The sequence below is a fragment of the Drosophila obscura genome, unplaced genomic scaffold (genome assembly GCF_018151105.1).
Source record: "Drosophila obscura isolate BZ-5 IFL unplaced genomic scaffold, ASM1815110v1 contig_186, whole genome shotgun sequence".
In the NCBI taxonomy this organism is placed as follows: Eukaryota; Metazoa; Arthropoda; class Insecta; order Diptera; family Drosophilidae; genus Drosophila; species Drosophila obscura.
Window position 1 is genome coordinate 2,427,587 of NW_024542774.1, and position 25,867 is coordinate 2,453,453.

The following is a 25,867-nucleotide window of genomic DNA, read 5'->3' on the forward strand; positions in this document are numbered from 1 at the left end:
TCGAGGATCCTTGAGTGCAAGACCAAGCCCAAATATACACACACTGCCCGTAAATACTCGCACACCAGTAAAATTTTATTGATATAAAAAATTATCCACGTCGAGAAAACAAAGTAAACAAAAAACGGCACAGGAAAAGGAAACCCAAAGGAAGTACCAGGAGAAAAAACAAAAGCGAATTGGTTAAGACAACAATTCCACGTCTATCCAAAGCGGATGCGGCACGGATGTGGATTCACTTTCGATTGCACACTTGAGTCGACGGCGGAGAGATCTGGGGACCGGGCCCCACACCAACTATGAACCTATCTACGTACGTACCTTTGGCCTTCTTCCGCACGCCTGAGCCGGATACAGTATGTGAGTGTGTGTGTGTGTGTGTAGTTAGGGGGCACGAGTGTTTATGATTTCAGGTGTTTTCTGTAGATTTTTATTGCGGAAAATGTTTTGTTCCTGTGCCACAACGATGCCCAGAGGACGGCGGAGTGCGCGAGCGCAGCATTTGCAATAAATTTGACGATGAACTTTTTGAACTTTCTGCTGGGTTTTGGTAAGTGTTGCTCCACGGGTGCGAATACGGATGTCGGCATCGATTCAAGTCTGTTCTGTCCTCAGGTCCCGGTCCCGTACCACGTATAAGTTACGGCTTACGGGTCAACTGACTGGTCACACTGCACACAAACAGCTCAGTCGGAAGAGCTAGGGCTGGGCTGCTGTCCACCTTACTTATTTATGCACTCACGACAGCAACAAATTCGCACGGAAATTTTATGGCCACTTATACCCATTCACATTCAGAGACTAAATATTTAATTTGCGCTCTGCTTATTATTGATTTATGTGGAATTATCCCATCCACTTTTTGTGTGTGCCAGTGCAGATGAGAAAATAAATTCACAATGTAGTCTGGCCGAAGATTTATGTGGCAACGGAGATGGATGCGTATTGTGGTTATTGAAATTATAGGCCAGCAGCACCAGCGGACATTCGAATGGAAACTGTTACTCTGTGGAAAGACGCTGTGCGCTTAATTATTAACTAATCAATGCGACTAAGTAAATTCAAGCGTAATTGCGCCAAGCATTTCATTCTCTTTTGCATATTCTATTCGCTTGATTCAATTTTAATTAGCGCTCCACTCGGCTTGGCTCGAGCGATTTCCGTTACAAAAATCTCTCGCTTTGAAAATTTCACCGACACGACCGAATGGACGACACTCACGAACGCACACGCACGCACACTGACACACTCACACACACACACGCACACACAAACAGTCTCTGTCTCGTTCACACTTTGTTTGCTTAGAGTGTGTGTTGTGGTGGCGTGGGCGGGGGGGAAAATCGCTAAAGAAAACTCTGGCTTTGTTGAGGAGCGTTCGAGGGAAATCACATGTTTCATGTGCAAAGTGTAAAAACAAACTGACAGCCGACAGCGGCTCCATTGTGTAATGCGACCCCAAGCCGAGTACGCCACTGTTAACGCTACCGCCCAGCAAACAGAAATGTTACAGGACACATGTACATTGTATGCTGTGAGGATATGCTGTGAGCGGAAAGCTCCCAAAGCTTTGCTCTGCTCTGCTCAACTCTTCTCTGCCCTGATATGACTTTAACCGAAACTGTTAGCCTAGCAGTGTTAGCCACTACTGTTTTGTAGCACTGTTAGCCCCAGCGTCGTTCTACAGAGTTCACACATAATTCGCGCTTGATTGAGGCCGAACTTCACAGGCAGGCAGACGATATCAGACAACCTCAGAGGGTAATTAACGTTTATTTATGGCTGCGACCCGTCCAACAATCCGCAAGTCGAAAAAGTTCAACCAGCGAGAGAATCAGTGCAGTGAGAGAGAGGGGGACTTGAACTTGTCATCGACAACAACAAGGCGGGCGGTACGCCGCAAATCATTTTCGAGCCTCTAATTAAATTTCGAAGCTGCAACAGGTGGGGGCGACCGCAATGCGCTGATGGTGTGGAATGATTAAAGCCGAATATTTAACCGCAATTGTAAAAAGCAGTAAATGTCAGAAATGCCAACTCGGAATGGAATCAACAAAAAAAGGGAAACAGGTGGGGGCGGACAAAACAGTAGAAAAAACAAACAGATATTCGCCTTAGTCGGGCCTGAGCCAATAAATCAATTCGTAGGGTTAGCTGGAGGAGCATTCGCTTCTCCACTCCACTCTCTCCTCTACTGAATTTTATTACGAATGCCAAGCACAGAGGTCGCCCGCAAGAGCACGCAGCTGGATAGCCACTCAAGCCGAGCACTCAAGCCACCAGAGACGGCAAGACATGCCAGTAAGGGGCAGGCACACAACACAGCATCAGCAGCATCAGCAGCTGCCCCAAGTCAAGTCAAGTGGAAGGGAGACCGGTGACAGCAAACTTTGGTTTCTACAGGGGGGAAAAGTGTGTTAACATACTAATATTCACTTTGCATCTTAATCGTTGTTGCTGTCGTTGCCTATCCGCCCAAAGGATGTAATATAGGAGGAAGGCAATGGGCATGGGCATGCTGGCAGATGATGGGAATGGAATGTTCTGTTCTGTTTTGTTGAGTACTGTTTATAGGGGGAGGGGTCCTGGTGGACAACAGCTTCAATTGTTGCCTGTTGTTGATGTCATCATCATTATTATAGCCATGGACAGCAGAATGCTGTTTCCCGAAGGTAATTCTCCCTTCTATGAATAATTCGACAGTGATAGTGATAATATCCTAGAGGACTAGGAAAAACATGTATTTCACAATTACAATTTGTTTAAAATTAGCAATCAATAAATGGAATTCAACGCAAGATTAGGTCTGTTTTTATTCTGCATCCTCTAGTCTCTAGAAAGGATTAACCATTCTGATCGGATTCCGAATATCCTATGGTAAAATCTTTGCCAAAGAAATGACAGCATTGGTTTTAAATTAATAATTTTGTATTAAATTCCTCTTAATTTTTGCTACATGTGAACTACATTCGAACTTGGCAGCTAGCAATCGCCACAGAGACACCTGACGTCAAAGTCGGAAAGTCAGGATGGCTAAGAGTAAAAGTCTACAAAAAAGCTTCCTCCAGCAGCAAGCAACAACTACAATGCAGTGGTGAAAGCTTAGCGGAAGCCTTGTCTCTCTTGCTCTTGCTGTCGCTTGGTCGCCTTCCATGTATTTCTTGCGAATAACAAGTCGAAAGGATAAGCAGCACGAACACGTGGTTTTGTCCTATTGAAGAGCAATGCAAGAGGCCTGCAAAGAGAGAGGAGAGCGGAGAGAGAGTGGAACGGCAAGAGAGAGCGGAAGGATAAACCAGGCGAAAGGCGAATAGGAAACATGTGCGTCGCCCCCATTAGGGGCACCCATCGCACTTCCTGGGCAACACCGAGCGCTGGCTCGGGGGTTAACCTCAGATGACCTCGACGGCCTTCAGCCACTGCATATGCGGGCGTACTCCAGCCTAATTGCCAATTTCAGGGAACGCAACTTGTCGTCCTGTTCTGGTCCTGCTGGGTTCCTGTCGACTTTGGATTAATGAATTTAAGACACGCAAGTCCTTCCCCGAACACCTCGCTAGATGTGTAAATTAATTTAAAAATCAAGCTTATTTTTAAATTTCTCCTGCTCAGTACTTGTTGCGCGCTCTTGTGTGGTGTGGACATATGGGGCTGGTGGGGCAGCTTATTGCTGTGACTGGGAATGCCATTGAAGTGCATTAATCTTTTAATGAAATCTTATGACGCAACGTTTCGTATACGTAATACTCCATATAATGCTCGCAGGCAAGTACGCTCAAGAAACGTTGCATCGAATGGCTTTATCCTTGTGGTTTTGAATAGCGTAATGCTTGTTGTGGGGGGGGGGGGATTGATTCAGTGAGGGGCGATGAGTGGGTGAGTGCTTGTGTTTGGAAAACTTTATTGCGTTGATGTTGCTTTTAATAAACTTGTTCATTGCATAAAGAAGTTCATAAATTTGCTGTAAAGATATTTTTGAATGCTGAGCACATACGCGATTTCAGCTTGAAAATTAATAAGTGCTTTCACTATTCAAATAAAAATACGAATTAGGGAGCAACCCATTACCGTGTGAGCACACACACACATGTGCTAAATAATATTCAAGCCAAGAATCCACTTTCACCTACAGAAAATTTAATGAAACGAGAGGACAACCCCAAACAGCCTGGGAATAAATTTTTATGATAACCGATAACCGCAAACTCGAGTGGTTTCGAAAGGAATATACTTGTACCTGTTTATCGAGTTTTTTGTTTGCTCTAAATTCTTTTAAAGCCTGAAAACCATTTAACCCATTTTGGAACGCAGGATCCAATGGAACGCTTCCTTGTTTATATACTTAATTCACTTTTAAATCCTGTCCTTCATCACCAGCAAAATTCGAAAGTTGATCCCGATCGATGCACTTCTCTCAGTTTGCACACACACACACATGTGTGTTAGTTTCTTCGCCGACACGATATACCCTTGACATTTACGAGCGCGGGGTACAAACATTCAAGGAAACCGTACGTACACATAAAACACAATTAGAAGTCACACACACACGCACGTACACGAAGGGGGAAATTCATTTTGTTTCATTCCAGATGGCACAACATAATCATAACACATATGTATATATTTACGTATGTATATACTCGTAGAATTCAAAGATATTTAGACAGCACACGGCGCACGGAAAACATAACGAAATGCTCGGAGGGATACGGTCCGGAACACACACGATACACCTGCGAGGAAACCCCAAAGGGAAAACGTCGCTTCGTGTTTCAGTCGTGTTGATTTGCGGCATTTTTTATGATTACTTTATGAGTGACTCTAGTCATAATATATGGCGGAAAAATGAAATGATGCTGGCAGAGCACAGACCAAGTATGGATGACAAATGCCACTTAACATTCCGTACCATCAAATGAGGAATGTTTCGGGAATGAGAGAGTGAGATGCAGATAATGACCGAGCAGTTCCCTCTTCAGATAAAAGATAATTGATAGAATGTTTATCGTGCAGCACCTTCAGTCATGACACGGTACATTTACCCCCTTGAATATATAATCCAGAATAAATTACTTATACGTACCGTTGCCCAAGGGCGAACAACTGTTTCTTCGGTTATAGACTAAAGCACTCCACTCACCTGAAAAGAGTAAGAAAATAGAAAAATGAAACAGGAGTAAAGCCATGCATGTGTGGAAAAAGGTGGGCGTTGCTAAGGACCAAAGCTCTTAGTGCTCTTCATAGCTCCTTATAGAAGCTGATGTCTTGGGAGGGGGGCGTGGGGTGTCGGAGCTAGCTTTTATGGGGCCATTGTTAGAAGATTTCTCGGAGCAATAAAAAGGCTTTAACGAGTCATTCGAGAGCTGGGCAGCTATTAACCACGTATTTAAGTGGTCAAAGCCACGAGTTCTATGACCAAAATTCATTTAGACAACGTTCAAGTCTCTCTTTTTCAGCTTTTAGTGCGATTAGCGGAACCAAAGTCATTCATTTCCATTACTCTTGCTCACAAATTTAATGGGCAATAGATATTAAAGCCGTAGCTAAGCTAATTAAGGGCAATAAGCGCTTGAGGTCCTAGAAAATCAATGTCCCTGTTTGTGGCAGGGCTGCCCCTGCCCATGGGTTGACAAGGCAATTACCAAGATGGCTTACACCTAGCATAATCGCCAATCAAAGAGGTGTCGATGCAAGGGGCCAGAGCCATCTGCATTGTACGAGTAACCAGAGAAGAAAGCAGTCCCAGCATAATTGAGTTATTTACGCTAATTGGCACTCGGATGCGGAATGGGGTATGGGGGAGTACCGTCGTCTGCTGAGTGGTGGATGACGCAAATTGGCCTAAACTGCAGGGCCAAGCCGCAGAAATTGGCCCAGCAAACGTGCCAAGCTGTTGACTGTCAGACACCCTGTCGAACACTCTGAATGGCTCTAGGCCCACGTCATTCTGCCTAGTGCCTAGTGTCCTTTGTGTCACCCACAATATTCTCCCCGTTCACTGCCTTCAAACAGCCCACAAAATGTATTTTCCTTTCAACATTTTCCGTGCAAGCTGGCGGCAAATTTTCTTCTGCCTCCTACGTGCCGCTTTCCGTTTGGCAAACGCCAGGCAAACTCCGGTAGCAGCCACATTAAATTCAATCACAGATATGTATACATACTAGCCACAAAATTAGACAATTGTTGCATGTGCCGGTGGCAAGTGCTGTTTGAATTATGAGTAGTTTGACTGAGGTCAATCTATTTATAGTTTGGGCTGTAACAGATTGGCAGCCAAAGAAAGGAAAAACCTTTAAGTGGGATTTCAATGGGGGCTGAAACAATCCAATTGAACGAATTGAAATTTCAGAGACAAAGTGTACTTGTACGGATAATCTTTAATAATTTCTTGCTAAATTTAACGCTTATGGCAATATATGTTTGTACATGATGTACTGAAGCCTAAGCTGTGAAAGCAATAATCACAGACAAAACCCAACAGCAAGATAATAAAAGTCAAAGTCCAAAACAAAATTAAACTACCTCGGGCACAGACACTTGTGCATGGGTGTCACAGTTGATTTAGGATCTGTTCCGCTCAAGTACGGCAAATTTAATGGCCCTGGCACATGGCCTACGGCCTATGCGTAGTGTCAGCAAGCTGTTCAAGTTTTAATGCGGCTTTATTTATGGGAAATAATTATAAATTAATTGTATGCTAAGCGAAAATACGAGTATGTACATACATACATATGTTAACATCCTAAAATCAGTGAGTGTGCATGAAATTTATGGGTAAATTTTCGATGACTATACTTAAACAGTATCATTATTGCCATGTAAATAAACCACATACATGAACAGATAAATATGGCAATGTGTATATGTATTAATATTCATATTTTCGAAAGAGAGTCAAATGCAAGAAGTGAAGTAAAATTCGAAAATCGGTCTGGGATTTTGGCATTTATTCCCCACTACTACTACTTGAACTCAGCCAGAATATTTAGTATATTCAGTATATATGATCAGCATTGATTTAAAAGTGAGATCATCTTGATTGAAGACTTAAAGAAAGAAAGCAGTCAGATTTAATGTGCCAGACTACACAGCCACAGTCCGTAGTCCGTAGGAACGCCCGTATAATACATTAGAAATGTAGAGGATATATGGAGCAGAGAATCAGCTCTGGCTAGCCAAATTCTGATGAGTCCGAATAAACTACCCATTGAGGTACATACGAGAAACACCTGTGCGTCTATCAATCGATTTTGTGTGAAAATATTATAAGACTTTTATATACATATATGTACAAATGTAGGCTCGGTAGTCAGTTGAGTCTGCGGCGTGTGGCACTTGATTTCGGATCACGTGCCGTGCCTGGCCCTACAGATAGCGCCCAAGACATATTTTCCCCTTTGTCGGGCACTTAACCCAGATGAAAGCAAATATTTATGTAGATTTTCTGCACACGCAATCAGCCTATGAACACAGAAAACACATAAATCCTCATGCCAAAGGCATGCCGCAAATTACAGGAGGCCAGAGGGTAAACGTAAACGTAAACGCCTCCATGCCATAGCGAATACATGCGACAGCTTTGTCCCTGCTCACTCACCACTCACCTTTCATCCAGACGCATACTGCTGCGGCTTATGTCACTCCACACGGACATGGAGCGGGGCCGCTGGAAGATAGACTTGGAGAAGCGCCGCACGGCCGTCGCTGGCAGCTGCTGGGCGGGGTAGCCGGACAGATCATTCAACTCCTCGTTGAAGTTCACATTCCGGTAAGGACGATGCTGATGGCTGGGGGATGCAATCGAGGGCATCGAATAGCTGCAGGTTTGATTATCGTCCGACATGGCCAGTGCTGTGTAGCTCGCTTGGAGCTTGTGGGTCATTTCCTTTGTGAGGGAGTGCGTGTCGCGGGTGGGATATGTGCAGGATTCAGTCCGAAATTAGCCCTGTGGCTCTACATCATTTCAGATGCTCTCGATCTTCACTGTCACTGTCACTGGCACTGGTACAATTCACTGGCATCCGCACTGCACTGAACATTTGCCGCTGGCTGAGTGTTCGCTGGCTCAGGGTTTCGACTCGGAATGTGGCGTTAATTGCATCTGCATCGCATCGCAGGGTCTTGGCGAAAGAACACTTATTTATTGTCTGGGACTGGGACTGACATATCCGAACACTTCATTAAGCACAATCAGCACTGGCAATTGACTATATTTCTCACCCTCACTGTTTCTCTTTGCGAGTATTGTTATTTCTGTCTCTGTTCTTATATCTCTCTCTTTCTCTCTCTATCTCTATTTATTCTCTAAGTGACTTTGATAAATGGCCTGCTCACGAGAACTCCTCCCGCTGGCTAATTGACTGCACAGACAAGCAGCATGTAGCACGCAAAAATTGTCATAGCTTAAAGATCAACTACTCGAGATGATCAATCAGGCAACCATTCAATCAATCAATCAGAGTCCCTGAATATTTCCTTTGAAGATGGCAGTACTTTAAACGGCTTTGACATTTGTATAAATATTGTATAAAGTATAAAGAACAATTAATAGATATTATTTCTGGCATAAAACAGTTGTTGTACCGCAAAGGTTCCCTGTATGGTGGGAAATCACATTTTGTACGCTCCACATTTAAATTCACAAATTCATTATAATTTAATTATTTAATTTGATTTTGTTAATATTTTTAGAGGGCTTCTGTCAGATTTTTTTTTTTGGTTAAGTGGGATTTGGAAAGGGAAAATTAGTTTGAGGCGTGTCGTGCGACGATTTTCATCAGCATAATGAACAACACATTTTCAAATAAGACACACCCACACACGCATACACACACACACCTCCCCGAAGGAGAGGCAGAGAGCTGCAGTTTCGCTAAATGTGAAAAGTGAAGGGTGAGTGCGGGTGTGGCCGGAGATGGTGGAGGAGAGGCAAGCACCAAATTGAATTGTTTTTTCGGCTGCTTCTGTGGCGCTTATCCCTCCCTGTACCCCCAGCGAAATCCCCAGAGTCTGCTGTTGCTGCTGCTGCTGTTTTTAGTGCAACATTTCGTCTTTGGTCATTATTTTTTGGGTAATTCTATGCTATATAAGCAAACATTTTATGATACTCTTTTCAGCTACTTGGGTTTTATGGATTCAGTGCAGAGGAATACTCGTGCTTTAAAGAAACTTCCCCACACCAGATCCTGAGGCGGAGCAAAGTTTTCCTTCCACAGCTGCCCCAGAAACTAACCGATGCCATTTGCATGCTACGCACTAACTTGGCCAACTAAGTGCCGCAATTAACAAATGTAAAAGGTGCTAAGCCCCAACCAACCACGCCCACTTCCTTAGAACAAAACTCCAGTTATACACGCGATTTTCCAGCTAAAGTTTGGCATAACTAAGACATTAAATTGCCTATTCCAAAGCTACGGAGGAGGAGAACGTATGTGACACTCGCAAGGTCATGATTACAAATGTTTTCTCTCTCTCTCTCTGTGCTACATACGCGTTGAGAACGGGCCAAAAGGACGAACAGGAAGGTGGGAACTTTCACATGGCAGACTCTACAGTGCGTTTCAAAAGCGTGAGACTATGAATGGCGTGTCCTTAAATAATCAATTATTATTTCTGCTCATGTTTGAAAGCATTTAAACTATTCGCCCGAATCAATACTTAATTAGTAATTTACGAGGATCTCATTTAGGGGACTCAAGTCAATACTTCCATTACTGGTTTCAATTATTCAACGAGTGCAGTGAAGTCACTACTGAGAGAAGTATTTCGGGGCAGACTGGCGTTTCCATGAACTGAATTAGATGACTATTACGAGCATTTTTAGTAGACAACATCGATGCAAGAAGAGAATTCTTTCAGAGACCAAACCCCATTTAACTTCCTCACAGCTTCAGGGTATTCGATTGCCTGCCCTGAAAACTTTTACTGCAATACACTTATGACATTCACTGTACAAGTGTACGAGTACGAGTGTACGAGTGTATATATAAACGTTGTGCCTTTATTAACGGAAACTGACCTTAGAACAATTCCCTGATCTGATATGTGACCCACATGGGCCAACTTATGACCTTATCAATTAACAAACTGACTGTCGGTCCCCACCACCCCCCTTGTAAAATGATGAGCGCGGACAAAACAAAATGGAAATAACGTGAAACATGTGACAATATTTCCTTCCTCTACATATCAGCAGCGAGAAGCATTTACTGTTTGAGCCGAAAGGAAATGTCTTTCCAAACGGCTTGCAAACAGAACTTGTGTAAACAGGCGGGAATTGTTCCACGTGGCTCATGGCAATAAAAAAAAAATATATGTGTTGGCCAGGCATGTGTTTGTGTTGGCCATAAATAACATGGGGAAAAAAACAAAGCAAAGCCCAGACATGAAACCACAATTTATGCTATTAAAGCAATTCACATACCAGAAGTAAATTTCATGTAAACGAAGTTGTATGCGCTTTGGCAGAGATGATGATCCTAGGGATGACATTTTACCTAAGTCCTAAGACCATCAGAACGAGCCTTTAAAAGGGGAGGGAAATTATCTTCTACATCTTCCCCACCCAACATTTTAGCTTAGAGATGAACTTTCACCCTTCCCTCGTTAGGGACACCCCATGTCAGCAGTGCTGTACCTTCATCAGCAGTGCTTTGAACTCAATTTTTACACAAAAGTTGACCTTTTCTATGATTCAAATGGTTGCTAGAAGAAGGTCACTCCATCATGTCGTAACAGAGGGTGGGAAAAGAGCGTGCAATAAATAGGAGATGGCAACTCCATTAAGAATTCAAACAGGAATATGCATTGGTAATGCAGTGCGGCCACATGGTGCTAACCACAGTAGAGAAACAATATGTGTTTACTACCAAACGAACACCTGCAACCACACAACACATTTTTCGACTGAAAAAGAGCATCGGTGATAAATATATGCTGTAAGAAGAACTTGAAAAATGAACAATTCATTTCAAAGCAATAATCCAATGCAATTCATCTTAAAAGAATCTAAGATATACGTATTCCGCAGGGACCAGTTCCCACTCTTTTTGAGAGCTCCTGTCATTTCGATTGTCAACATCTTTTTTTGCTTATTTCATCTTATTTAAGTCTTTTTCGAGTATAATGCTACAGGACTTTTTTTCGCATTTTTGGCCAACATCCATGGGAGAATTTTCAGTTTCCTTTTTCAATTACTTTTTTTTTTTTTTTGAGTGCTCCGCTGCCAAGTTGAAAGTTGATTTGTGGCTGCGGAGAAAAGTTGAACTTTTTGGTGGTTGGGAAATTGAATTTTTATTTCGACTTTTTCGCTGTTTGCACATCGATATAAGTGCCAAAAGTTGACTTTGAACCACAAATTCAGGGGGTTTTCACACCTGTCCTGAAAAAGCTTAAAATTAGCAAGTCCAAAAAGTTGAACTTGTATCTAATCCAAGAGGAAAATATCTTGGCCCAAAGACGGGTTAACGGGTTTTGTATATCGTTCATTGTTACCCCACATTCAGGGGAAAACTTTGTCCAGCATAAGGAAAAGTTAAGGAGAAACTTTCCCGATTGAATGCTTGCTCAGTAGATATTACATTTGTGATACAAGTATTCGCTTCCCTGGATATATAGTATACATATTTAAATTTCTCCCATATTCAAGCTCTTTTAAAGGCCTCAAAGTTTCATTTAACTTTACACAAAATGGCCGAAAAACGAGAACGGAAATAGAGCAGAAATCACTTAACTGCCTCGCCTCTGACTCGACAGATAAAAAACGCTGGCAACGAAACAATCTCAACAATACAACAGCCAAATAATGGGCAAAGAAACGAGGAGTTCTGCTGGGCGGAAATGTGGACAGAGTGGGTGATGGTGAGGGGGGGTGAACATGGGGGGAAAAACAGAATCAAGAAAAGCAAATAATAGATATAACAAGAAAAGATATGGGTAGAGTTAATACAGCGTGATATGTTGTCTGTGTTATACATTTAGCACAAACAAAAACGAACAAGACTCGTCTCTGTCTGGGCCCAGATTCATACTGTATGCTTGTCTATACAAATTTGTGTGTGTGTGTGTATGTGTGCATGTGTATGTACAGTCGTTTACATGGCCATAAATGGCGCAAAACGTCATCACTTATCACACACAAATCAGACAGAACCACAAATTCTTGCTAAGAAACTTGAGGGAAAAGTTGAGCTGCTTCACCAGGCAATGATTGGATTATCAATTTGTGTGCCCCGCACACAAGTCTGGCTCGAGTATGTGTTTGGAATAATAAATAAGCTATTGGGGAAACTGATTGAAGATACCAAGGCTGTGGATAAGTATTTACAGTTAAGGGGACTGTAGATTACTAAATCGTAGATATATGTACGCTACCTAGAAGCCAAAGAGCATCTCCTAGCAGATAAAAACACGTTATGTATCTAGGCTATATCCTCCTATGGCCAATAGAGTTTCTCCAAACGGGAACATTCCCATTCAAATGGTCTCTGATTTGCTTTCCATTCACAAAAAAGAAACCAAAGAAATAAATCCCGGATAAACGATTCAACGCCCTGCCATGTCAAAAGGTCATCAAAGTAGTCCCAACAACACAAAACATTCAATGGCCTCTGACACGTTGGCTCATTAGTCAATTACACGGGACGCGCAAAGCACTATCCTCCATCCACTGACAGAATGACAGAGTGTCGAGCAAATGAAACAGTCATCAATCTAAATGTGGGCACGACAAAATCCGCATCACAGCCACAATTCCTAGATCCGAGGCAACTGGAAATCGGTCAAAACATATCTTAATTAAACACAGAATTGGCAATTCAAGTGGTTGGAGATACATTTTATAAATTAGTTAAGCTGCGGGTGCTCCTGGTCCCCTGTAGATTCATGGATATTTTGATTAAAACTTTTCCCACCCAATACTCGTACACAGAAACTTTGTTGGAGTCCCCAAATTTAATTTGGTATGCATGGGAACGACTGCAGTGAGACATCCGACTGATTCACACACACACATTAGTGCCTACACATAAAATATATGTACATATATATAACTGCTCGATCTAGGATATATTCCCTTGTTATTTCCCTTTCCAACATTCTGTTCGTGTGTCTGTGTCTCTAAAAGACACAATTTGCCGTGTGGCATAACCATGGATTAACTTTACTTTGTTCCAGCCTCTGTACACCTTTCGGGCCCTAGGTCTCTCGGCCTTTCTGCTGTTGTTTTGGCTATTGTGCCGTTAGCCAGGGATTAGCTTAGCCTGCTTCATCCCTTTACAGCCCCTAAAGGGCCTCAGCCACGTAGCCACAAAAGTTTTTGCCGCAGTCCGAATTTTTTTTGTTTATTCTTCTCCCGGTTTCTTTCTGTGGTTTTTCTCCATTTGGTTAAGCTTTCACTTTTGACTCTTTAAGGCATTTCCACAGCTTAAACAGTCACTGAACGGCCGCCAATGCTGGAGGCAGGAATTAAATTAAAAAATATTACTCATACGCCATGCGAGCCTCTCAAACAACTTTTATGAGCCACCCTTTTGTGGGGTACTGTCCTGCCTTTGATACTCGTACGATAAATCCAATATGAGTTTGCTCTTGATGTTATTTTTATGTTTATTATTTTTGTAGGGTTCTGTGGCTTTCCAATTGTATACATTTTCGTCCTTTTGTCGATTTCCGTTTCCTCTTTTAACTGAATGAAAATTACACTTAATTTATGTCCTTGCTGTGTTTGTGGGCATTTGGTTTCAGTCCAATTTGGAATTTGATTATATTACATAGTAATATCGTTGTTTCGCTTATTTGTAGATAATTGGAAACGAAATTTAATATTAATTTGAATATTTGGTGAAAAATAAATTCACATGGAATATTCTACGGGGCACATCTGATATTATTACCTCTTGAACAAAAATTGCTACCATCTAATCTAATCTATTTCTATATGATTTTGTTGGGATCGACACGAATTCACTACGTAAGATGAAATACATTTTTCTATCTTTCTTCATATTTTTCACTTATCTATGTTATTTTGTATAAATCACACAATTAAATTTGCAAACGACACCACAAGCTAAGAGTCGCGCACTGCGCTAGGCTTAATAAATGCCAATGTAAATTATAATAAAGTTAATTGGTATGCAAATTTCCGTTCCATTCTCTGGCCAATTTGCAGCACACAGGAAGCAAACAGGGCAAGTGACAACATCGATACCATCGGGAGGAATGTGCCATAAAACCTAATTGAAAATTTCAGCCACGAACAGCCGACTGTGTGACTGTGTGTCGAAGTATCCATGTTATGGAAAAACAGTGAAAAATAGATAAGCAAACAAACTACCGCCATCGCCGTCGCTTCTGTAACTGCAGCATCCCACATCTAAACCCATTCCAGCCGATAAAATTCCATCCCATGGAGCAGTGGCCAAAACAAAATGTGTCAAGGCAAGTCAGAGACAACGACAACAGCAAAGGCGGAATACCTGCAGGGCCTCTCCTCACATAGGCAAACATGACAACAAAGTTCTGCCTGCAATATGATACGTGGGATACCCCGGTCACGGCCATGCCATGAACTATGTAAAAATAAAAAGGTCCACTTGCAAATTATTCACTAGGCTATGTGAGCTAAGACCTCAGAGGACGAATCGATTTTATGTGAGATACCAAGTCCATGCGGAATCCCAAAAAGCAGCGACCCAGTGAAATTTCTTCAAACTCTGCGCACAAAAGTACGCTTTACAGCCACGCACATGCACACACGCCTCAAAACTACTCCTCTCGTACATATATCCTTTAGTTTTATTTCTTCTTTATAATGCTGACACTTGATTAGGTCCCCCTTAAAGGATTTCAGGCGAGGGAGCTGTCATGGACACCGGACACTGGTCCTCCTGCCATTCATTTCGCCGAAATATTTGTCTCTTTTGCTGGTTTCACGGCACACATTATTATTTTTTTCCATTAATTTCAAGGACAGAGCAACTTTCCCTTTTTGCAGCCTGCTCTGTCTGCCATTTGTCGCTAATTAACACCAAAAAACTGGCCAAGACGAGAATGGTGGCCTTGGCCAAACCATGGCTGTGGGTCGGAGACCGAGGATAGGTTTCGGGGAACACGCAAAGCATTTTAATTTGGTCAAAACCAGTTTTGATTAATTCTCGGCGCACAATTGTAGGACAACACGGGCACGGCCGCGCACAGTTACCGTTATGTTGCTCGGTGCTCGCTGCACACCGCCTCGATGTTGGTCGCTCTTCCGTTCTGCATCAAACTAACGGCACACACGAACTGAAAAAATTGTGGCCTGCCTGCTGCTGCCACCAACTGGCAGCGTCAAAGCGAATCTTTTTGTTTCTGGCCTCAGAAGCGTCTGCAGGCACGACACGCACCACCAGGAGCAGAGCAGCCGACAGAGCAGAGCCAGCCAGAGCCCCATCAGAGCCCCATGTGTTCCAGTGTTTGAGAGTGTTTCTTTGCCAACCGTTTCCCGCTCTTTGGCTCTCTTAAGCAGCATTTTATGCTGGCAGGAGTTAAATAGAGTTGCCAAAGCAACTGGTAAATTGCAACTACGGTTGCCACATTTTATTTACATAACTGAATTTTTGCAGCCTTAATAATTATTTTTTCTATATTTGTTTATATTTAAGTACATTGATTTTGGTAGTTAAGTTATTAATTTAGTTGTTAATTTTTTTTAGGTGAGAAGACAAATTCGAACAAACTTTTTGGTTCCCTCTCCGATTTGGATTTAGCAATTAAAAAAGAATATATAATTACTTCTCAGTGTTTCCGAACTGTCATCTTTAGTTTCAGGGCTTAGCAATCAAAGCCTGATCTTCCATATTTTTATATATTTTCTGTAGATGTACTTTAATATACTTTTTATAACAATCAGAAAAGAGGATTTTAAGGTTTCGCCCATGGAACTTTCTATTAATTCACTACATTACTGAGAATTTTCATCAGTGCATCCATCTATGCTCCACGCACGTGTTATATAACAGACATAAAATGTTAAGAGAGAACCTAACCCAGAAGAATGGCAACAACAAAACAAAATGCCAAAAGTTCGCGGTACCAAGAAATTTGGCGCCAAAGAGACACGTGTGGAAGCGGAACATGGACGTTTCATTTCCAATTCAGTTCTCGGTGCGTAAACATTGGAGCTTTTCTGTGACGTCAGTTGTGGCCGTCATGACGTCAGGTACTGAGAGAAAGCAAAGTCTACAAAAGAATGAGGCAGAGCGCCATCTGCTGTCTCTGCCGCGAAATGTAATTGAGATATATGGGAATATCCATCTAGCGGTGGAAGCACGAATCAATTCATTTAAGTCCCAAATAAATCTAAAAAGTAAATGTAAATTTAAAAAATATTTTGGCTTTAATCCGAGCTTGCTGTGGATTCTTTTGCTTCTTGTTTTCTGTGTGATGCTGCTTGATTTTTTTGTTGCCGAATGCCATAGGGTTGGGACTATCAATACCCGCTTGGGGCCCTTTTTACTGAATTTTATAGTATGTCAAACACGTTTCAGAATCCACAGCACTGACAGCAAACAATCGCTGAGCAAACATTGGATGGAATACTACATATTTAAACATTGCCAAACAGAATATTTGCAGAGCCAACCGCAGAAGAATCAAGAGGACAAAACACCAACGCACACCACATCGTCGCCGTCAGTCATATCCATATGGGAATTCAAAAACATCAAAACACAAAAGGTCGCCCCACTTGGGTATCCGTGTAATGGAAAGCGTATTGATTTCCATGAGTGATTGATGAACCCGGATCGATAACCAAAATTCGTTGCGGAAAAAAAAAAGAAAAAAATATTCAGCTGGGTCTATGGACTAAAACAAAACTGCAACTGACAGCAGACAGCAGACAGCAGACAAGGAGGTGTGGAGGAATTCAAGTGTTTGTGTATGTGTGTGTGTGTGGTTGTGTGTGTGTGCATGCAAATCCCTTAACATCAACAGCAACTGCAACACAACAGAATGCCAGCCCAAATGTTCTGTGAAATATGTATTAGAAACAGCTTTAAAACTTGTATCAAATTAAATCCGTTGCTCATGTGGAAATGTATAGAAAAATAATAAGTGACTTGGCTGAGGCATAAATCGTTATGTAACTTTCGGATAAATATCTCCATTATCCGAGAATTAAACTTTTGTAATGCAGCAGTTAGTAGTAGTACGAGAATTAGTTGTAGCAGCTATATGTAGGTTAAGTACAATGAATATGTACGAGTACTCTTACCATCCCAAAACTATGCAAGCACGAATTTCATAACTGATTTTGATCATGTTTTGAATTTGTGTTTTGTATTTTTAGGTGTTTTATGTTTAAATTAATAGAAAATATAAGTGAATTATATTTGACTTACTGTATGTTTGTATTTAAAAATCGAATATTTAATTTTAACTATGGGTAGATCTATTTTTTCTCTATCATGATATGCAAACGAATGGCCACTGCATTGATTGCCAAACAAATATTTATTCAATGGAAAATATTCATATAAATAGAATTCGAGGGAATAGCACAATGCTGGAGAAAATAAATAAGATATTTATATAAATTTTAATACGGAAAACTACATGTACAAGATGTACCTTGAATTTACACATTTAACTCGGTATGTGGAACAACGGACGTAGAATCTGATAGCTTTAAGCTAGAAATGCCAGACATAACCCTCCGATTAAGTTGACCTTTACACCAATTCATAATTTATAAAGAGTTTCCCGAGAAAACTTGCAAAGGGTTTGACAAAGTTCAAAGTTTTTCGAGCCGTTTTTGCGCTGACTCAATTACAAATTCCGGTCAATATTTGGGGCCGATTGGTCCATTGATATGCCAAGGGGCAAGCGAAGGATGGAGAGACCTCAACGAACATGAAACCCAAGTCCAAGTGCCATTCGGTTTGTGTGTGTGTGTGTGCAGTTGATTAGTAAATGTGCTGCTTATATTCTCATATAAGTGAGTGTGTATTGGGAAAATTTTCTTGTCAATTTCCGGCAATTTGTCGTAGGCAGAAAAATCATTGTGATAAGGACATGCAGGAGACGATTCTCGGTAAAGAGGGCTGCTGAAGGGACACACTCATCCTGAAATAGATCCGCAGCGAAGCCACACAATCAAGGCAACGTAATATAAAAATAAATTAGAATGTGAAGATATGCCAGAAACGAGTCCGCCACTGCCACAAGGAGAAAGGACTTAAGTCAGTAATTTGTTTCGACGCCAAACGAGTCGAGCCAGGCACTAGTTGATGTCTTAAATTAAGTGCTTGACAGCCTACCACGCCTCGGAGCAGAGCTCGCGCCACTGACTAGCGTCAGGTTGTTCCAATTATGCCAGAATCCAGCGCTCTTTCTGATTGCTTAATCTTGCTGGAATGCATTAATATGTCAGAGAAGAGCCATGCAAACTGAACTTGCGTTAACACGTACACCGACACACGTATGGGCGCATAAGCTCTCTTGAGTTGTAGTGTAATTAAAATGTCAAAACCAAATTTACATGCCGCATTCCTTCTTCAGATGCAAGGGGAGTCCGAGATACGAGTAGAGTACCTTCTGCCATGGCTATCCGCTTAGTGTGCGGTTCGTCCCAAACAATGGCGAAACAAAAATTTGTAAAAAGTGGAAACTACTGGCCGGACACGGAGATAACTCGCCGGGCAGGCATTTCAACCATTTTGTGTATACCCAGACGGAACACGAGATGAACATCACAGACAAGAAACCGCTCATGAACAGGCAGACAGGAACAAACAGGACAGGGGTGGCTCCTAAACAACAGTCGGTGACCAGAAAAAGCTTGGACATTCTTGACAGACAGACCCTGGCACTCACGACTAGGAGATACCTCACTACCTGAATGTAAGGATACTGAACAGCAAATAATGTTCTGCTTCAACTCAAAGTGTAGGCAGATGATTGCTGATCCTATAGAAATAAAGTGAAATTCATTTGATTATGATTTAAAACCATTTTCCATCAACTTAAAAATAGAATCTATTCTCGTATTAGTACCCTAGAACTTTTTTTATTAAAATTGAAAAGGAAAAAATGTGAAAAACCCACGCAAAGATAATATCTCTTTCAGGCCAACATTTTTCGAGCCACACTCCCTGAGTCCGTCCTCGCCGGCTCTTCCTCCTCTTCCTCTGACGCTCCATCAGCTCTCAGACGCAGGGTCTGATAGGGGCAACCGAAATCACTTGGGACATTAATACAAATAAATTGGCTTCCAAATGCAAAAAGAAAGATATGAAATAAAAATGAATAAATGCCGACAAATAAGAATTGTTGATATATGAATGTATTCCCCATGGAGTTATCAGAAATGTGGATCTTCACACGTGGCCCATACGCTGATGATGAAATATGCATACACGAGTAGTCACACAAACTGCAATTGAAGGGATGGTACCCCCTAGGGTACGGCGGCTGAGATTGCATTTCAGTCAGATGGTTGACAGACAGCACACATCCCTGCCCTTAGAGTGCTCTTAGAGGACCTTTTAAAATTCCCAAATAATATGCAGATATATACATATATATGCATACATACATATATGAAAAAATTTCTGACTTGATGCAGCTTTCAAGTCCACAACCTAAATAACAGCAACAACAAAAACTAAAATTGTGACTTGGTGACGGGCAGACACGCGTATATTTACACTCAGCTCATGGATTTTGAGTACAGAAGAGGGGAGAATGTGTGAAAGAGTAGAATATTGGGTCATATGGGTTTATTCGTTAGCACACAACTTCGAACGAACGTTCGGTGTACATAAAATACAACTCAAACTAAGGAATCATTTTGGAATCAATCAAATAATCATCGTTGTTATATGTAGGGTTTGCTATCTCTTCAGCTAAGCGTTTAGCATCAACCTTGATGCAACCTTACTTTCTAGACCCTATAGTTTTATGTATTATTTTTATATACTATTTCTGTATATTCATCAAAAAAAAAACAATCCAAATAAATATTTCATATTTGCATATGTAAAATGGAGATCGTTTTCCATGTCTACAGAAGATTAGATCGCTGAAATTATTTAATTATTTAATTTTTTATCGCCTTAAATGCCTAAATGCTTCTAAGTGAATTAAATTTTCTTTTTTTCTGGATTTTATTTATAGCTTCAATGCTGTTCGTACGTTTGTATTTTGTATTATGTACTACGTACTGTAATACATGTAATTCTGCTGATTCAATTCGATTTGATTTTACTCGCATGTGCAAAGCCAGTCAGGCAATTTCCAAATGTAATCAAACAAAAAGGTGAACGTGCCCGAAACGCGTTACCACAATTTGGGTAATTTGATTACCGACTGGAACTTATTTATGAACCGAGTATTAATTATGCAAAATTGTTTAAAAATAGCAGCCGAAGAAAGTGAATTGATATGATTATAAATATTCGTTACATTTCGTACTTTTTTGAACTTTGGTTCCAACACATCCATAGAAGATAAATAGAAGATGCACATTTTATCACTTAAAAGCTTAACCAAACTCTTCTCCTTCAATCTCTATCTGCCTTGTTCTGTATATCTCTTAATCTCCTACATCCGTCGTACCATTCATTCTTTCTCATTTTCCGTGAACAGCTTCATCTCATACCTTTTAAATTTCAAGAACATGGTATCCTCCTGAAATATCTTTAAAAATGAATAGGATACTTTAACAGTGTTTCCCTTTAGTCGCATCGAAATCTCTCTCAGCTCTCGACACGATTTGGCTTTTTTCATTAGTGTCAGGTTCCGATGAATCGTGGGGCGTGCAAATCGTGAAAGACCGTGGAACGCAGCTGCTGCTCGCTCGCCTCGTCAAAAGATTGAACGGGAAAGGAAAGCAGGAAAAGAAATATTCAAATGCCTAAACTAAAATGTATATTTATGCGAATCCTGCGAGAGTCTGTGACTGATACTAAAATTGAGAACCATCGTGGCAGTGGGGTGGGGGAGGCAGACCCTTCTCGTTGGCAGCATTATGTAACATTTCACGTATTTTCATTTTTTTATTATACTTTTCCATTTTTGCCTTTTGACGCGTCCGGGCTGGATCTGACGAGGCGCGACAATTGAAAAAACGTCAGCCACATTTTCCTTGTTTTTCGCTTTGTTGTGACTGTCAATATTTATTTTAGAACACGTGTGTTGGCATCGAGTCGAACTTTCGGGACTGGCAGAGCATGGAACCGTATTTTTGGTTACAATTTTTGATTGACACTTTGAATTTTCGGGTAGTTTGAATTTATCCTAAACCATCAAGACCCGCTCACAATGTCATATCAATTAGCTAAAACTTCCTGGAAATTCTCATTCAACTCACGTGTCGTCTCCTGCATTCAGGCTGACAATTTTTGGTACTTTTTGGACGGGATATTCGTTTAACGTTATTTGGAAATGTCGAAATAGAACGGATTTTTAACTTACACACAATAGGCTAAACATATGTATTTGTATGTACATACATTTGTATGCCTTAATTAGGCCTATAACTATTTCCCACCACATGAATTTTATTCATTTAGTACGAGCCAGAGAAAGAAATACTAAAAAAATATATGGAAAATAAAGAGTTTTGTTTATTGTGTATTTGAAAAATGAAAATTTATATTTCGGTCAATTTCTAAGAGTCAAACTGTATCTATTATTGATGGGTCCGCGGTCACACTGTCTCCCTCCCAGCCTCCAGACAGAATTCCGTAAGCAAAACCAAAAATAAAAAGGAATACCAAAGTTGAAGAAACGGCAGGAAAGGCCACAGACAGCAGGTCGTTCAATTATGCAAGGCAAAACGTGACGGGAACTTGGGCGAAACCAAAGTATAGGGAAATGCCAATGTGAACGGAAGCAAAGATACATATACATACATATGTATGTACAAGTTACAGTAAAAGATCTGCTGGGGTACATATGTATACGGTTCTTCCTATGGACGGATTTATCTCAAGATGGGGAACCCAATGATTAACCGTTTGTGCGAGTTTTCACTGTAACCCTCTATTTGGTTTGCCTTGTTAAATTTTAAATAAGTTACGAAGCTGGTCCCCAGTTCCTTGGGACTTGGGATGGGCCCTAGGTTCGCTTGTGAGCTAATTGAACGCCATTTGGTTAGACAGTAATTGATGTATGACTCCTCGGTCATGGATACGCTTGGCCAGGCATCTGGGGGATACCCAATGGCTGGCGAACGGAGCAGACTCTCGAATGTCAACCGCTCAGAGTCGTTCCTCGTACAATTCTAGTTTCCATTCGGAATTGTATCGAGTGTCCCTCTGCTCTACACTGTGCAACGCAGGTTTCTGGTTTTTTTTTGTGTCTATACCCTTACAGAGGGTAGACAGATTAAAGGAGTTTTTGTTTATCTTGTTCCTTACATCTCTAAGAGTATCGAAAGCTTTTTCATCCGCGAATCTAGTCATCCTTTCGTATTACTCCCGTTTTTATTGTATAGTGAAAATTTAATACGTTTCTCCATTAGGAAATTGCACATGGAGAGAGAGTAGGAGATAAAAAGAGAGACAAGGACACCTTCTCTTGTCGCTGCAGATGTAGTCAAGAGGTTTACCTGTCTGTGTTGACCCAAAACTGAAGGACAAACTATACAAGATTCCCTTCGAAAATGGCGACACTTTTCTGTGCTCTGTGTTGGGATGTTCGAGTGAGTATGTGTATGTATCCACGCCCACAAGCAACGCCCTCCTAGGAGAGGGTCATAGTGTAAATAAAACCGTTGCTCCTCATTGCACTTTGTCACAGAAAGTACAAAAACAACAACAACTACTCAACTACCAAGAACAACGACGGCTACGGAGAGAGAGTAAAACTCTTTTATTTGCTTTACGGCTTTCTTTTATTTTCTGCCGTGGCTGTTGTCGCCGCAGTCGTCTCTTCAATATTGTCCGACACTCCTGCCTGACGGAGCAAATGTTTACTTTCACTTTCTCTGTCATTTCTAGCGCTCATTTACTTTCTATTTCCTCGCTTTCATAGTCCTCATCTTCCGACCACACTCATTACCAAGCAATTGAGTTTAATTCAATTGCGTCAATTCCAAATCAGTTCACTCTCGCCCCAGTTGAAAACTTGAAACGATTCATTTAAATTAATTTGCTCCAATGGCACGAACTTAAATTAGAAATTGAAAACCGTTGAGTTTCTGGTTTGAGGTTTGGAAAAGCGTTGGAGATGCGTTAAGCAGAACAGAAATTCGTTTGACGTTTGGCCAGTAATTAGTAATTAGTGTCGGATTGTTGTTAAGATGAGACCAGGAAGTGCTAACACCGCGCATTACATTAAACACTTGGGGAAGCTTTAAGAATTGATCAATATTCTATAGGGTTATTGTAAATCAAAACTATAAGAACACAAGCATTAATGATTAAGCAATTAGTAATTTACTTAAACCTCAAGGAATTGGATATCATGTTTAAGAGCCGAGTTTTATGTCGGCTTAAGGATAACCCCCGGCAGACTTATCTTATTTTATTGCGTGGCTTTTATCTGCTGCCAGATTGTTTAACTAACAGTTTCTTATTTGCTTAATGAGGCAGCCAACACCGGACTAATATCGAAAATCTAAACTAGATATTATGTGTGGATAAGTGTAGAGATTAGCAGACAAAATCAAACTCTTAGCTCTCACAAAAACGAGTCAGTGGATACTACATTCAATATAAATAAATACCACGAAATAAATTTGATTGGTTAGACACACAAGTATTTTTATTTAATTTTAAAGCTTATGTTAATAGGTTGTTGAGGTTTTTAACTAGGGAAAAGGCAAAATGGAATGGCTAAAAGAAACACAACTTGAAGCGGAGAAGTAAGGGTAGCCTCTAGTACATACATATGCATATGCAAATGTACAGTTGAAGCTGAAGCAGAAGCCAGTAAATCATGAGAATTTATTAACGGTTCATATGATTTTGAGCCGTGTGTTTCAATATATAATTTCGCGCTTCCGTGCCACCTTTTGTTTCACCGAGCATTTGCAATGGCTGCAAAATGACAGCCTTAGCCGCAAAGTACTTTAAAATTTGCATACGCAAATCCGTAGCTATTCAAATTGGTTAGCTGCCGGATCGGATGGATTGCCCTGTCTGCTGGCTTGGACCGACAAGCAGTCAACGGACTCAGTATAGTATCCTTCCCTTCCACTTGGCTTGTCTTTGATTCGCTTTATTCTGTGCAATTCGATTCGGTTTCGTTTGGCTTCACTTGATTCTGCCCAGGCAGAAAGGATATCCGTTTTGGCTGACTGACTGCAGCTCCGGCACCAGACGGAGGTCTGTCTATCGCACCTGTAAATCCGTGATTGCCCCTGGCGACTCGTACCTTTCGTTGCCCGCCCACGTAATTGCTAAATTGAAAATGTCCCGAATTGCCATCAGTCGCAGTCATGCATGGGCCTTCTGCTAATTAAATTTGCGTGGGCAGAGGTCCTGTGCCAGCGATTGGTGAAGCATATTCTTCCTAACACAATAATATATTCTGTGAGGAAATTGAAAAATTCTTTATGGTTTATTGTCACAAATACTCGTAAGCACCGCGAAAATCTAAAGAAAGCGAAATTGTTGAAGCAAACGCTATTAAATGCATCATTGACCAACGGCACTCTGGGGACAATGAGCGAGGACACAGCTGAAATATTTATTTTGTCGAGCAAAGAAAGGCCGGCACACGGTCCCAAAAAGTCGAGAATTGCTCATGTTTTACGCCACATTTGTCGGTGCAAAAAAAAAGTTGTCAACACAAGAAAACGGACATCCCAACAATCATCCACCCCAGCACACCTACTTATACACCTACACACGCCTTACAGACGCATCCCCACCCATAAGACACACCCACCAACTACCCACTATTCACTGCCACTGCCGAGAAGCAACAGCAAGGGAACTTTTCTTGTAATAGAATTTTCAAGAATGGGTTTACTATGCCCTCACAAAGAGCAGGGTATGGTAATTATTTTAGAAAGTGCTTGACATTTCTGAGAGGAGAAATATTTGTACTTTTATTTTATATCCACTCAAGAATATAAATATTGGAAATGCAAATGAATTTCTTATTCTGGTAAACAGTCAAACAGTAATATTTGAATAATATTTTAATTTGCCTTCTGACAAGACGCAAAATCCAAGACATTGCTTTTATTCAAAATTTGATGCTGTAAGGACATTTGAGATTTCGGTTTTTATCATCAAACTTTTCCATTCTTGCGGTTTTCACCACGGACACTGATGCTGTTCCTTCGTCGTTCAATGGCAGCCACAAATTGCCTTTTTCGCACGTTGATTGATTTTTGAACTTTTTCTTTTGGGTCGGGACACCATCCTCCCACCCCATCATACACACACACACAAACGAATCTGTACTTTGAGCATAAAAGTGGTCATAAAACGGCTGCAGTTTAGATTTCTTTCTCACAAATGCTGTTGGCTTTAGACTTTGGCATTGCTTTCGATTTTTAGTTTGGATTTTGTTTGGTCCCGACCTCCCCATCGATCCCTGGGCCATCGCAACACATAATTATTTATTTACGAGTGCTAGTTCATTGATGAACCCAAGCGCTGTTTGTATTGCTCTTTTGCCCCCATCCGACCAAATGCGAAAATGTGAGAGTTCAGCCCGGACCACCTCCTGCGATGAGCTTCTGTGTAAGTCGTACCTCGTTCTTTGTTGTTGCCAGGCGTAAAAATAGACGATGACGTTGCCAATGTTAGAAAATAGAAACAGAAACCATTCAGAATAGCCGCATGGTAAGCTCTGTTTGTATGTACTCCAATGTTAATCTATATGTAAATACATACACAGATATGTACGTAAGTAAGCA

At 41.1% G+C, this 25,867-nt stretch overlaps 1 protein-coding gene across 14 annotated transcripts in view; it reads right to left on the reverse strand.

Moving 5' to 3' along the window:
* The window catches only part of LOC111080096 (potassium channel subfamily T member 2), a 94,968-nt gene that overhangs the window by 57,485 nt on the left and 11,616 nt on the right, over positions 1 to 25,867 (reverse strand). For 8 of the 14 annotated variants that reach the window (XM_041593201.1, XM_041593203.1, XM_041593202.1 and 5 more), the window contains exon 1: positions 322 to 1,395. The exons of 2 other annotated variants lie outside the window; for them this stretch is intronic. Coding sequence is in view for 4 of the 12 variants with exons in the window: in XM_022375525.2 (XP_022231217.2) it covers positions 7,608 to 7,885 (278 nt within the window). In the remaining 8 variants the exon portion in view is untranslated. Of the gene's footprint in view, positions 1 to 321; positions 1,396 to 7,607; positions 8,599 to 15,205; positions 15,293 to 25,867 lie in introns of those variants that run through there. 4 more of the 14 variants (XM_022375525.2, XM_041593199.1, XM_022375528.2 and 1 more) reach the window with 4 other exon arrangements.